The sequence below is a fragment of the Nerophis lumbriciformis genome, linkage group LG14 (genome assembly GCF_033978685.3).
Source record: "Nerophis lumbriciformis linkage group LG14, RoL_Nlum_v2.1, whole genome shotgun sequence".
NCBI lineage: Eukaryota > Metazoa > Chordata > Actinopteri > Syngnathiformes > Syngnathidae > Nerophis > Nerophis lumbriciformis.
This window is the reverse complement of record NC_084561.2, coordinates 39,896,428-39,911,323: the sequence shown is the minus strand read 5'-3', so window position 1 is coordinate 39,911,323 and position 14,896 is coordinate 39,896,428. Positions and strand designations below refer to the sequence as shown.

The following is a 14,896-nucleotide window of genomic DNA, read 5'->3' as shown; positions in this document are numbered from 1 at the left end:
TATATATATATATACAAGAACATACCGTCATGGCTGTCTTGAGTTTCCAATCATTTCTGCAACTCTTATTTCCCTTCTTGTCATGCGAAACAGGCTTGTAGGGATGACATAGCCTCTGTGTTTTTTCCTGACCTAACGTATATACAGTATATATATATATATATATGTACACATTTTAAACATATTTGTTTCGCTTTTCATGATCTTTACTCACTTTTTGCAAAAATTGCATGGGCCATTATGCAAATTATATTATAACCATGTCCAAGAAAAGACACAGAGAATTCAAGACTGTAACCTAAAGTGATATTTTTAAAGGATAGCAACGGTTTATGTTTAGGGTCCGTGAGTGTTTACATCTGCGTGCGTCAGGTGTGGACACGTGCGTCAGGTGAGGGTGTGTACACCTGCGTCAGGTCCTGGTAGCGCTCGGGCGGGGCCACCATTATAAAGCAGTGGGTGGAAAACGGACAGCGAAAGAGAGAGAGTGTGCTGAGAGCCTTAGAAAGGCCATTAGTGCGTGTTTGAAAGAAGGCTGCAGGGATACTAAGAGACTTTGTGCTTCTTGGCTATGAAGGGCTTGTTTCAATAGGGAACCATGCAGAGACCCAATAGCTACCACGTAAGTGTGTGTGTTTGTTCTGGCTACTCCTTCCTCCGTATGAGCATCACCTCCACACCCAAAATGCTTTCTTGTATGAAAAAAACTAATTTGATGCATAAATCTAATTTTAAAAGTAGTGTTCTAGTCAGTAATACCTAGAATGGTCCCTCAGTAAAGCATATAAACATATTCTTGTGAGTGTTTAGGGTGTGTTAAGAGTGTTTGTGTGTGGATTCCTACCAGCACTCCGCTGGACAATCCAAACTTTCATGTGCAAGCTGTCTTTCTGTTTCGATTTGATCGTTTGCCAACCTTCAAATTGAACAGTACAACTATAATATGTGCCTCAGTTTGCTCACAATTTAAGATTCTTCACTGAGTACCAAATTAAAAAAACAATCAAACTCATTAGTTTTAATTTGTTTTACCATCAATTGTCCTGCCAGAATCATTTGACTTAATCGGAATCTTCCGATTGCTGCAAACATGTAGAAATATTGTAAATAAATAATAAAACTAAAGGCATATCATCAATGAAAAATAAAATACAATAATATAAATTATGAAGGTAAACTGTGTTCAGCTGTAAAGCAATAGTACGTTCATGTTTTGTTAATAAATTATATCCATCCATCCATCCATCTTCTTACGCTTATCCGAGGTCGGGTCGCGGGGGCAGCAGCCTAAACAGAGAAGCCCAGACTTTCCTCTCCCCAGCCACTTCGTCCAGCTCCTCCCAGGGGATCCCGAGGCGTTCCCAGGCCAGCCTGGAGACATAGTCTTCCCAGCGTGTCATGGGTCTTCCCCGTGGCGTCCGACCGGTCGGACGTGCCCAAAACACCTCCCTAGGGAGGCGTTCGGGTGGCATCCTGACCAGATACTCGAACCACCTCATCTGGCTCCTGTCGATTCGGAGGAGCAGTGGCTTTACTGAGCTCCTCCCGGATGACAGAGCTTCTCACCCTATCTCTAAGGAAGAGCCCCGCTTGTACCCGTGAACTTGTCCTTTCGGTCATAACCCAAAGCTCATGACCATAGGTGAGGATGGGAACGTAGATCGACCGGTAAATTGGGAGCTTTGCCTTCCGGCTCAGCTCCTACTTCACCACAACGGATCGATACAGCGTCCGCATTACTGAAGACGCCGCACCGACCCGCCTGTCGATCTCACGATCCACTCTTCCCTCACTTTTGAACAAAACTCCGAGGTACTTGACCTCCTCCACTTGGAGCAAGATGTCCTCCCCAACCCGGAGATGGAAATCCACCCTTTTCTGGGCGAGAACCATGGACTCTGACTTGGAGGTGCTGATTCCAGTCCCAACCGATCCAGTGAGAGCTGAAGATCCTGGCCAGATGAAGCCATCAGGACCACATCATCTGCAAAAAGCAGAGACCTAATCCTGCAGCCACCAAACCAGATACCCTCAACGCCTTGACTGTGCCTAGAAATTCTGTCCATAAAAGTTATGAACTGAATCGGTGACAAAGGGCAGCCTTGGCAGAGTCCAACCCTCACTGGAAACGTGTCCGACTTACTGCCGGCAATGCGGACCAAGCTCTGACACTGATTGTACAGGGAGCGGACCGCCACAATCAGACAGTCCGGTACCCCATACGGTATCCTGTGGGGACTGCTCAGAGAATGCCTTCTCCAATAAAATTATATAATGATCTAATTGCTATTAATTCATTATTCAATTGACTCAAATGAGTGCTACTATTTCTTAGGCTAAAATTCCATTGCCTTTGTTTTACCATCACAGAAAGTTTGCCGTTGAGAATTGTGAGCTTTGAAATGGGTAGTGAAAAAGATACTGTTCAAAGAATGATACATTTATGTTGTTTTTTTCTCTTTCTGTAATTTTATTGCAGTTTTCCCAAGACCAGTTCATCCTTGATGGTCCATCAGAGAAGCTGCGCAGAGAGCTGGAGGAAGAACTTAAGATGAACTGTGAGGAGCCGAGAAGCCACGCTTGGTACCACGGAGCGATACCCCGGCAGGTAAAACATCATAATGTCCTTCGTCCCTCTCTTCCGAAGATTAGTCAAAAACGTATTAAACTTGGAATTTTTTTTTAAATTGTTGAAGTAGAGCACACCATTTCCAAACGGGCTGTATAGTGGCTGGATGGTGTTGGAATTTTTCAAATCGGTCGAAAAATGTTGAAGAAGTGACATGTTGAATTGAGAAATGGTATTACGGAATTCCAGGAATTCAGGGAAAACCGGGAATTTTTTTCCAGTTCGAAAAACAACTTTGTTTTTTATCCTAATTAAGAGGAATATTTTAACGGTGGAACGGTTGATGTGGGTTGAAAAATGTGGGCGGAGTAGTCGCCAGAAAAAAGGGTGGAAATAGGGCTTTGGAAAACCAGGATTTCTGGAAATTCCTGGAATTTTTGGGAGAATTGTTGAAGTAGAGCACACAATTTCCAAACAGGCTGTATAGTGGCTGGATGGTGTTGGAATTTTTCAAATCGGTGGAGAAATGTTGAAGTAGTAACATGTTGAATTGAGAAATGGTATTACGGAATTCCTTGAATTTAGGGAAAACCGGAAATTTTTTTCCAGTTCAAAAATACAACTTCGTTTTTTGTCCTAATTAAGAGGAATGTTTTGACGGTGGAACAGTTGAAGTGGGTTGAAAATTGTGGGAGGAGTAGTCGCCAGAAAAAAGGGGTGGAAATAGGGCTTTGGAAGACCAGGATTTCTGGAAAATCCTGGAATTTTTAAAAAAATTGTTGAAGTAGAGCACACAATTTCCAAACAGGCTGGATATTGGCTGGATGGTGTTGGAATTTTTCAATTCGGTCGAGAAATGTTGAAGAAGTAACATGTTGAATTGAAAAATGGTATTACGGAATTCCTGGAATTTAGGGAAAACCGGAAATTTTTTCCAGTTCAAAAATACAACCTTGTTTTTTGTCCTAATTAAGAGGAATGTTTTGACGGTGGAACGGTTGAAAATTGTGGGAGGTGTAGTCGCCAGAAAAAAGGGGTGGAAATAGGGTTTTGGAAAACCAGGATTTTCTAGAAAAACCCTGGAATTTCTTTTAGAATTGTTGAAGTTGAGCACACAATTTCCAAACAGGCTGTATAGTGGCTGGATGGTGTTGGAATTTTTCAAATCGGTGGAGAAATGTTGAACAAGTAACATGTTGTATAGAGAAATGGTATTACGGAATTCCTTGAATTTAGGGAAAACCGGGAATTTTTTTCCAGTTCGAAAAACAACTTTGTTTTTTGTCCTAATTAAGAGGAATGTTTTGACGGTGGAACGGTTGAAGTGGGTTGAAAAATGTGGGAGGAGTAGTCGCCAGAAAAAAGGGGTGGAAATAGGGCTTTGGAAAACCAGGATTTCTGGAAAATCCTGGAATTTATTTTAGAATTGTTGAAGTAGAGCACACAATTTCCAAACAGGCTGTATAGTGGCTGGATAGTATTGGAATTTTTCAAATCGGTCGAGAAATTTTGAGGACGTAACATGTTGAATTGAGAAGTGGTATTAGGGAATTCCTGGAATTTAGGAAAAACCGGGGAATTTTTTTCCAGTTCAAAAACAACTTTGTTTTTTGTCCTAATTAAGAGGAATGTTTTGACGGTGGAACGGTTGAAATGAGTTGAAAAATGTGGGAGGAGTAGTCGCCAGAAAAAAGGGGTGGAAATAGGGCTTTGGAAAACCAGGATTTCTGAAAAATCCTGGAATTTTTTTTTTTTAATGTTGAAGTAGAGCACACAATTTCCAAACAGGCTGTATAGTGGCTGGATGGTGTTGGAATTTTTCAAATCGGTGGAGAAATGTTGAAGTAGTAACATGTTGAATAGATAAATGGTATTACGGAATTCCTGGAATTTAGGAAAAACCGGGAATTTTTTTCTAGTTCAAAAAACAATTTTGTTTTTTGTCCTAATTAAGAAGAATGTTTTGACGGCAGAACAGTTGAAAAGGGTTGAAAAATGTGGGAGGAGTAGTCACCAGAAAAAAGGGTGGAAATAGGGCTTTGGAAGACCAGGATTTCTGGAAAATCCTGGAATTTTTTTTAGAATTGTTGAAGTTGAGCACACAATTTCCAAACAGGCTGTATAGTGGCTGGATGGTGTTGGAATTTTTCAAATCGGTGGAGAAATGTTGAAGAAGTAACATGTTGTATAGAGAAATGGTATTACGGAATTCCTTGAATTTAGGGAAAACCGGGAATTTTTTTCCAGTTCGAAAAACAACTTAGTTTTTTGTCCTAATTAACAGGAATGTTTTGACATTGGAACGGTTGAAGTGGGTTGAAAAATGTGGGAGGAGTAGTCGCCAGAAAAAAGGGGTGGAAATAGGGCTTTGGAAAACCAGGATTTCTGGAAAATCCTGGAATTTTTTTTAGAATTGTTGAAGTAGAGCACACAATTTCCAAACAGGCTGTATAGTGGCTGGATGGTGTTGGAATTTTTCAATTCGGTCGAGAACTGTTGAAGAAGTAACATGTTGAATTGAGAAATGGTATTATGGAATTCCTGGAATTTAGGAAAAACCCGGGAAATGTTTTCCCGTTCGAAAAACAACTTTGTTTTTTGTCCTAATTACGAGGAATGTTTTGACGGTGGAACGGTTGAAGTGGGTTGAAAAATGTGTGAGGAGTATTCGCCAGAAAAAAGGGTGGAAATAGGGCTTTGGAAAACCAGGATTTCTGGAAAATCCTGGAATTTTTTTAGAATTGTTGAAGTAGAGCACATAATTTCCAAACAGGCTGTATAGTGGCTGGATGGTGTTGGAATTTTTCAATTCGGTCGAGAACTGTTGAAGAAGTAACATGTTGAATTGAGAAATGGTATTATGGAATTCCTGGAATTTAGGGAAAACCGGAAATTTTTTCCAGTTCAAAAATACAACTTCGTTTTTTGTCCTAATTAAGAGGAATGTTTTGACGGTGGAACGGTTGAAGTGGGTTGAAAAATGTGGGAGGAGTAGTCGCCAGAAAAAAGGGGTGGAAATAGGGTTTTGGAAAACCAGGATTTCTAGAAAAACCCTGGAATTTTTTTTTGAATTGTTGAAGTAGAGCACACAATTTCCAAACAGGCCGTATAGTGGCTGGATGGTGTTGGAATTTTTCAATTCGGTCGAGAACTGTTGAAGAAGTAACATGTTGAATTGAGAAATGGTATTATGGAATTCCTGGAATTTAGGGAAAACCGGAAATTTTTTCCAGTTCAAAAATACAACTTCGTTTTTTGTCCTAATTAAGAGGAATGTTTTGACGGTGGAACGGTTGAAGTGGGTTGAAAAATGTGGGAGGAGTAGTCGCCAGAAAAAAGGGGTGGAAATAGGGTTTTGGAAAACCAGGATTTCTAGAAAAACCCTGGAATTTTTTTTTGAATTGTTGAAGTAGAGCACACAATTTCCAAACAGGCCGTATAGTGGCTGGATGGTGTTGGAATTTTTCAATTCGGTCGAGAACTGTTGAAGAAGTAACATGTTGTATAGAGAAATGGTATTACGGAATTCCTTGAATTTAGGGAAAACCGGGAATTTTTTTCCAGTTCGAAAAACAACTTTGTTTTTTTTTGTCCTAATTACGAGGAATGTTTTGACGGTGGAACGGTTGAAGTGGGTTGAAAAATGTGGGAGGAGTAGTCGCATGTCGTGACTTGAATATTAACCAAGTATTAGTGATGTTGTTTTTATAAGTGCTAACGCAGACAAACTATTTATAGTCACTATGTTTACATCATCTAGTGGTCTGCTGCTTTCTCGCTTCCTTGCTGCCTGTATATTTATTGTAGATCACAAATCATGCCTCTCACTTGGATAGTAGAAGGATGAGGATGTATTCCGACAAGTTGGTACACTTTGACAGCCAATTCAGACCTGGAAAAGACCCTTTTTTGCGAGGATTACGAGTCATTCTTCAACTAAAAGGGAATATGTGAACATCCTAGCAGTCGGCATCCTAATGACAGCAGACATTGTACAGTAAGTGATGTTGTATTATGTTTGTTGGCTCTCGTAAAGTCTGCAGTGAGTAATAATAATCAGTGATGTTAAAGAAAAGCGAACCAAAGCGCTAGTCGCAAGCTGACAACTAGAGCGCTAAGCGCTAACTGAAAACTAGCACGCTAATACACAAAAGCCCTTAAGGGGGAAATGCAGTTTTTTGGAATTTTTCCTATCGTTCACAATAATTTAAAAAAAAATACATATTCTAACTCGTAAATAAAAGTCTACTTACAATGGAGCTAATTGGAGGGCCTTTGTTTCCTCCATAAAATCCGATAAATAACCATTCAAAAAGCACCAACAATACTCCATTTACATGTCGTGACTTGAATATTAACAAAGTATTAGTGATATTGTTATTATAAGTGCTTATGCAGACAAACTATTTATAGTCACAATGTTTACATCATCGAGTGGTCTGCTGCTTCCTCGCTTCCTTTATATTTATCGTAGATCACAAATCATGCCTCTCACCCAGAAAAAAGGGGTGGAAATAGGGTTTTGGAAAACCAGGATTTCTAGAAAAACCCTGGAATTTTTTTTTGAATTGTTGAAGTAGAGCACACAATTTCCAAACAGGCCGTATAGTGGCTGGATGGTGTTGGAATTTTTCAATTCGGTCGAGAACTGTTGAAGAAGTAACATGTTGTATAGAGAAATGGTATTACGGAATTCCTTGAATTTAGGGAAAACCGGGAATTTTTTTCCAGTTCGAAAAACAACTTTGTTTTTTTTTTGTCCTAATTACGAGGAATGTTTTGACGGTGGAACGGTTGAAGTGGGTTGAAAAATGTGGGAGGAGTAGTCGCCAGACAAAAGGGGTGGAAATAGGGCTTTGGAAAACCAGGATTTCTGGAAAATCCTGGAATTTCTTGGAGAATTGTTGAAGTAGAGCACACAATTTCCAAACAGGCTGTATAGTGGCTGGATGGTGTTGGAATTTTTCAAATCGCTGGAGAAATGTTGAAGAAGTAACATGTTGAATTGAGAAATGGTATTACGGAATTCCTGGAATTTAGGAAAAACCGGGAATTTTTTTTCCAGTTTGAAAAACAAATTAGTTTTTTGTCCTAACTAAGAGGAATGTTTTGACAGTTGAAGTGGGTTGAAAAATGTGCGAGGAGTAGTCGCCAGAAAAAAGGTGGAAATAGGGCTGTGGAAAACCAGGATTTCTGGAAAATCCTGGAATTCTTTTGAACTTAGAGAAAGGGAAGTTTGAGTTTCCAGAATGGTGGAATGTGTGGAAGGTGGAAATGGTGGAAGTTTGAAAAATGGCCAATTCATTTTGAATGGGGAAAAATGTCCCGGAAAACCTGGAATTCCGGGAAATCTGGGAATTTTTGGAATTTGTCACGGGAAAGCCCGCAATTCCAGAATAGGCTGAACCGTTTGAAGTAGAAACGGTTTGAATCAAGTGAAAAATGTGAAAGGAAGAAGAAGAAAGAAAACCATGTGTGTGAATGCTTTGGAGCATTCACACAATAATACATTGCAAAAATCATTTTGAATCGAGAATCGTGTTGAATCGAGTATCGATTAGGAATCAAATCCTCACCCCAAGAATCGGAATCGAATGGCGAGGTACCCAAAGATTCACACCAATAACAATTGAATATTTGTATCTATATCAAAGCCCCTAAGAAAAGGCATTGAAGCTTAGGGAAGACTAAGCAGAACGAAACTAAAACTGAACTGGCTACAAAGTAAACAAAAACAGAACGCTGGACGACAGCAAAGACTTACTGTGGAGAAAAGACGGCGTCCACAATGTACATCCGAACATGAAAGAAGGATAAAAACAACTGAAATATTCTTGATTGCTAAAACAAAGTAGATGCGGGAAATATCGCTCAAAGGGAGACATGAAACTGCTACAGGAAAATACCAAAGAAAGAGAAAAAGAACCAAAATAGGAGCACAAGACAAGAACTAAAACACTACACACAGGAAGACAGCAAACAAGTCAAAATAAGTCAGGGGGTGATGTGACAGGTGGTGACAGTACACCTACTTTGAGACAAGAGCTATATTGATGCATGCTTGGTTATTGTTTAAAGTCGACTTTTTACTGTCAAGTGAGTTTCGTTTTTTTATGATTTCTGCTGGTGGTGTGCCTCCAGATTGTTTTCTGCGCAAAAAATGTGCCTTGGCTCAAAAAAGGTTGAAAAACACTGATCTAAAGTGACGTAAAGACAACTTAATGGTTTATGGCGAAATGCAGTCTTTCAACACCAGGCTCCGCCCACTAAAAATGGATACGAATAGGTACCAACCCATATGGCACTTCAGGGTGACATCATCATAATTTGCACCAATTACGACCCGGTTCTGCAGTTGCGGAGCTGAGCTGTTTACGTTTGGTGGCGAACCATCAGATGAAAGTCTGGCGCCAAACCAAGCCCACATCCTGTCATAAGCAAAATATTTTTGCAATTCATGAATCAGTTTTGTACTGTTATCTGTTTTTAATCATCTAAGGTGCAGTAATGAACATTTAATAGTTGATGCCGAGGGGCGGTGTTCGCCCACTGCCAACGGGACTGTCGATCTCACCATCCACTCTTCCCTCACTTGTGAACAAGACTCCGAGGTACTTGAACTACTCCACTTGGGGCAGGCTCTCCTCCCCAACCCGGAGATGGCACTCCACCCTTTTCCGGGCGAGAACAACAGACTCGGACTTGGAGGTGCTGAATCTCATCCCATTCGCTTCACACTCGGCTGCGAACAGGTCCAGTGAGAGCTGAAGATCCTGGCCAGATGAAGGCATCAGGACCACATCATCTGCAAAAAGCACAGACCTAATCCTGCAGCCACCAAACCGGATCCCCTCAACACCCTGACTGCGCCTAGAAATTCTGTCCATAAAAGTTATGAACAGAATCGGTGACAAAGGGCAGCCTTGGCGGAGTCCAACCCTCACTGGAAACGTGTCAAACTTACTGCCGGCAATGCGGACCAAGCTCTGACACTGATCATACAGGGAGCGGACCGCCACAATCAGACAGTCCGATACCCCATACTCTCTGAGCAATACCCACAGGACTTCCGGTCGAATGCCTTCTCCAAGTCTACAAAGCACATGTAGACTGGTTGGGCAAACTCCCATGCACCCTCAAGGACCCTGCCGTGAGTATAGAGCTGGTCCACAGTTCCACGACCAGGACAAAAACCACATTGTTCCTCCTGAATCCGATGTTCGACTATCCGGCGTAGCCTCCTCTCCAGTACACCTGAATAGACCTTACCGGGAAGGCTGAGGAGCCCACATCCTGTCATAAGCAACATATTTTCGCAATTCATCAATCAGTTTATTACTGTTATCTGTTTTTGATCATCTGTGGTGCAGTAATGAACATTTAATAGTTGATGCCGAGGGGCGGTGTTCGCCCACTGCCAACGGGACTGTCGATCTCACCATCCACTCTTCCCTCACTTGTGAACAAGACTCCGAGGTACTTGAACTACTCCACTTGGGGCAGGCTCTCCTCCCCAACCCGGAGATGGCACTCCACCCTTTTCCGGGAGAGAACTATGGACTCGGACTTGGAGGTGCTGATTCTCATCCCAGGCGCTTCACACTCGGCTGCGAACAGATCCAGTGAGAGCTGAAGATCCTGGTCAGATGAAGCCATCAGGACCACATCATCTGCAAAAAGCACAGACCTAATCCTGCAGCCACCAAACCGGATCCCCTCAACGCCTTGACTGCGCCTAGAAATTCTGTCCATAAAAGTTATGAACAGAATCGGTGACAAAGGGCAGCCTTGGCGGAGTCCAACCCTCATTGGAAACGTGTCAAACTTACTGCCGGCAATGCGGACCAAGCTCTGACACTCATCATACAGGGAAAGGACCGTCACAATCAGACAGTCCGATACCCGATACTCTCTGAGCACTCCCCACAGGACTTCCGGCCGAATGCCTTCTTCAAGTCCACAAAGCACATGTAGACTGGTTGGGCAAACTCCCATGCACCCTCAAGGACCCTGCCGAGAGTATAGAGCTGGTCCACAGTTCCACGACCAGGACGAAAACCACACTGTTCCTCCTGAATCCGATGTTCGACTATCCGGCGTAGCCTCCTCTCCAGTACACCTGAATAGACCTTACCGGGAAGGCTGAGGATCCCACATCCTGTCATAAGCAACATATTTTCGCAATTCATCAATCAGTTTATTACTGTTATCTGTTTTTGATCATCTAAGGTGCAGTAATGAACATTTGATAGTCGATGCCGAGGGGCGGTGTTCGCCCACTGCCAACGGGACTGTCGAACTCACCATCCACTCTTCCCTCACTTGTGAACAAGACTCCGAGGTACTTGAACTCCTCCACTTGGGGCAGGGTCTCCTCCCCAACCCGGAGATGGCACTCCACCCTTTTCCGGGCGAGAACCATGGACTCGGACTTGGAGGTGCTGATTCTCATCCCAGGCGCTTCACACTCGGCTGCGAACAGATCCAGTGAGAGCTGAAGATCCTGGCCAGATGAAGCCATCAGGACCACATCATCTGCAAAAAGCAGAGACCTAATCCTGCAGCCACCAAACCGGATCCCCTCAACACCTTGACTGCGCCTAGAAATTCTGTCCATAAAAGTTATGAACAGAATCGGTGACAAAGGGCAGCCTTGGCGGAGTCCAACCCTCATTGGAAACGTGTCAAACTTACTGCCGGCAATGCGGACCAAGCTCTGACACTCATCATACAGGGAAAGGACCGTCACAATCAGACAGTCCGATACCCCATACTCTCTGAGCACTCCCCACAGGACTTCCCGGTCGAATGCCTTCTCCAAGTCCACAAAGTACATGTAGACTGGTTGGGCAAACTCCCATGCACCCTCAAGGACCCTGCCGAGAGTATAGAGCTGGTCCACAGTTCCACGACCAGGACGAAAACCACACTGTTCCTCCTGAATCCGATGTTCGACTATCCGGCGTAGCCTCCTCTCCAGTACACCTGAATAGACCTTACCGGGAAGGCTGAGGAGCCCACATCCTGTCATAAGCAACATATTTTCGCAATTCATCAATCAGTTTATTACTGTTATCTGTTTTTGATCATCTATGGTGCAGTAATGAACATTTAATAGTCGATGCCGAGGGGCGGTTATCGCCTACTGCCAAGGGGACTGACCCAAGTACTGGCCCATCGGGCACTGCAGGGTGTCTTCAAACAATAATATTATGGGCTGCTCGCTTCACAAAGTCATGCGAGGCCTCAGGCAGTTATGATTTAATAACTATGTACACAACAAATAATGTGCCCCATCCCAAATACATGTTTCTCTAATAGAACATACCATCGTGTTCTGTTGGCCTCAGTAAGGAGGGTCCAGGGCTCCGGCTCCAAAGTGACCCTAAAGCAGTGTTTTTCAACCTTTTTTGAACCAAGGCACATTTTTTGCATTGAAAAAAATCCAGAGGCACACCACCAGCAGAAATCATTAAAAAACGAAACTCAGTTGACCGTAAAAAGTCGCAATTGTTGGATATGACTTTAAACCATAACCATCAATATAACTCTTGACTCAAAGTACTGTCACCACCTGTAACATCACGCCGTGACTTATTTGGAGTTTTTGGGTGTTTTCTTGTGTGTAGTGTTTTAGTTTTTGTCTTGCACTCCTATTTTGATGTTTTTTTCTCTTTTTTTGGTATTTTCCTGTAGCAGTTTCATGTCTTCCTTTGAGCAATATTTCCCGCATCTACAAAACCCCTTTCCATATGAGTTGGGGAATTGTGTTAGATGTAAATATAAACGGAATACAATGATTTGCAAATCCTTTTCAATCCATATTCAGTTGAATATGCTACAAAGACAACATATTTCATGTTCAAACTGATAAAAAAAATTTTTTTTGCAAATAATCATTAACTTTAGAATTTGATGCCAGCAACACTGTCATGACTTGGTCCTGGGGTTTAGTTTTTCTCGAAGGCAACGGAAAGTTGGCTCGGGCGAAACGGGAATGAAGGTACATTTTTATTTAAACACTATAAATACAAAACAAGGAAGTAAACAAAAGGCGCGCACAATGGCGGAGAACAAACTATGAAACCAAAAAGACTATAAACATGGAACAAAAACTTACTTTGGCATGGGACATGAAGCATGATCTAAGAGGATGAAGAGTGTGTAGAGCATAATTGTGGGGATGTCACCAGAAAGACAAACTGAAAACACTGAACTTAAATACTACAGACATGATTAACGAAAACAGGTGCGTGACTCAAAACGTGAAACAGGTGCGTGACGTGACAGGTGAAAACTAATGGGTTGCTATGGTGACAAACAAGAGTGCACAATGAGTCCAAACGTGGAACAGGTGAAACTAATGGGGTAATCATGGAAACAAGACAAGGGAGTGAAAAGCCAGAAACTAAAGAGTCCAATAACTAAACAAAACATGACTAAGACAAAACATGATTACACAGACAGGACAAACACGTGACAAAGAAGTTGGGAAAGGTGGCAATAAATACTGATAAAGTTGAGGAATGCTCTTCAAACACTTATTTGGAACATCCCACAGGTGTACAGGCTAATTGGGAACAGGTGGGTGCCATGATTGGGTATAAAAACAGCTTCCCAAAAAATGCTCAGTCTTTCACAAGAAAGGATGGGGCGCGGTACACCCCTTTGTCCACAACTGCGTGAGCAAATAGGCAAACAGTTTAAGAACAACGTTTTTCAAAGTGCAATTGCAAGAAATTTAGGGATTTCAACATCTTTGGTCCATAATATCATCAAAAGGTTCAGAGAATCTGGAGAAATCACTCCACATAAGCGGCATGACCGGAAACCAACATTGAATGACCGTGACCTTCGATCCCTCAGACGGCACTGTACCAAAAACCGACATCAATCTCTAAAGGATATCACCACATGGGCTCAGGAACACTTCAGAAAACCACTGTCACTAAATACAGTTCGTCGCTACATCTGTAAGTGCAAGGTAAAGCTCTACTATGCAAAGCGAAAGCCATTTATCAACAACACCCAGAAATGCCGCCGGCTTCTCTGGGCTCGAGATCATTTAAGATGGACTCATACAAAATGGAAAAGTGTTCTGTGCTCTGACGAGTCCACATTTCAAATTGTTTTTGGAAATATTCGACATCGTGTCATCCGGACCAAAGGGGAAGTGAACCATCCAGACTGTTATCGACGCAAAGTTCAAAAGCCAGCATCTGTGATGGTATGGGGGTGCATTAGTGCCCAAGGCATGGGTAACTTACACATCTGTGAAGGCACCATTAATGCTGAAAGGTACATACAGGTTTTGGAACAACATATGCTGCCATCTAAGCGCTGTCTTTTTCATGGACGCCCCTGCTTATTTCAGCAAGACAATGCCAAGCCACATTCAGCAAGTGTTACAACAGCGTGGCTTCGTAAAAAAAAGAGTGCGGGTACTTTCCTGGCCCGTCTGCAGTCCAGACCTGTCTCCCATCGAAAATGTGTGGCGCATTATGAAGCGTAAAATACGACAGCGGAGACCCCGGACTGTTGAAAGACTGAAGCTCTACATAAAACAAGAATGGGAAAGAATTCCACTTTCAAAGCTTCAACAATTAGTTTCCTCAGTTCCCAATCGTTTATTGAGTGTTGTTAAAAGAAAAGGTGATGTAACACAGTGGTGAACATGCCCTTTCCCAACTACTTTGGCACGTGTTGCAGCCATGAAATTCTAAGTTAATTATTATTTGCAAAAAAGAAAAAAAATGTATGAGTTTGAACATCAAATATGTTGTCTTTGTAGTGCATTCAACTGAATATGGGTTGAAAATGATTTGCAAATCATTGTATTCCGTTTTTATTTACATCTAACACAATATCCCAACTCATATGGAAACGAAGTTTGTACATTGTTTTAGCAATCAAGAATATTTCAGTTGTTTTTATCCTTCTTTGTGGGGACATTGCTGATTGTCATGTCAAGTTGGGATGTACTTTGTGGATGCTGTCTATGCTTCACAGTAAGTTTTTGCTGTCGTCCAGCATTCTGTTTTTGTTTACTTTGTAGCCAGTTCAGTTTTAGTTTTATTCTGCATAGCCTCCCCTAAGCTTCAATGCCTTTTCTTAGGGGCACTCACATTTTGTTTATTTTTGGTTGAAGCATTAGACACCTTTTTACCTGCACCCTGCCTCCCGCTGTTTCCGACTTTAGTTACCGGCTGCCACCTACTGATATGGAAGAGTATTACACGGTTACTCTGCCGAGCTCTAGACAGCACAGACACTCAACAACAACACATCATTTGCAGACTATAATTACTGGTTTGCAAAAAATATTTT

The 14,896-nt window shown here is 42.1% G+C and overlaps 1 protein-coding gene across 3 annotated transcripts in view; it reads left to right on the top strand.

Moving 5' to 3' along the window:
- The window catches only part of bcar3 (BCAR3 adaptor protein, NSP family member), a 174,286-nt gene that overhangs the window by 120,699 nt on the left and 38,691 nt on the right, over positions 1–14,896 (top strand). For 2 of the 3 annotated variants that reach the window (XM_072914710.1, XM_072914711.1), the window contains one exon: positions 2,480–2,608. In XM_072914710.1, coding sequence (XP_072770811.1) covers positions 2,480–2,608 — 129 coding nt within the window. Of the gene's footprint in view, positions 1–485; positions 623–2,479; positions 2,609–14,896 lie in introns of those variants that run through there. The other variant, XM_072914712.1, reaches the window with a different exon arrangement.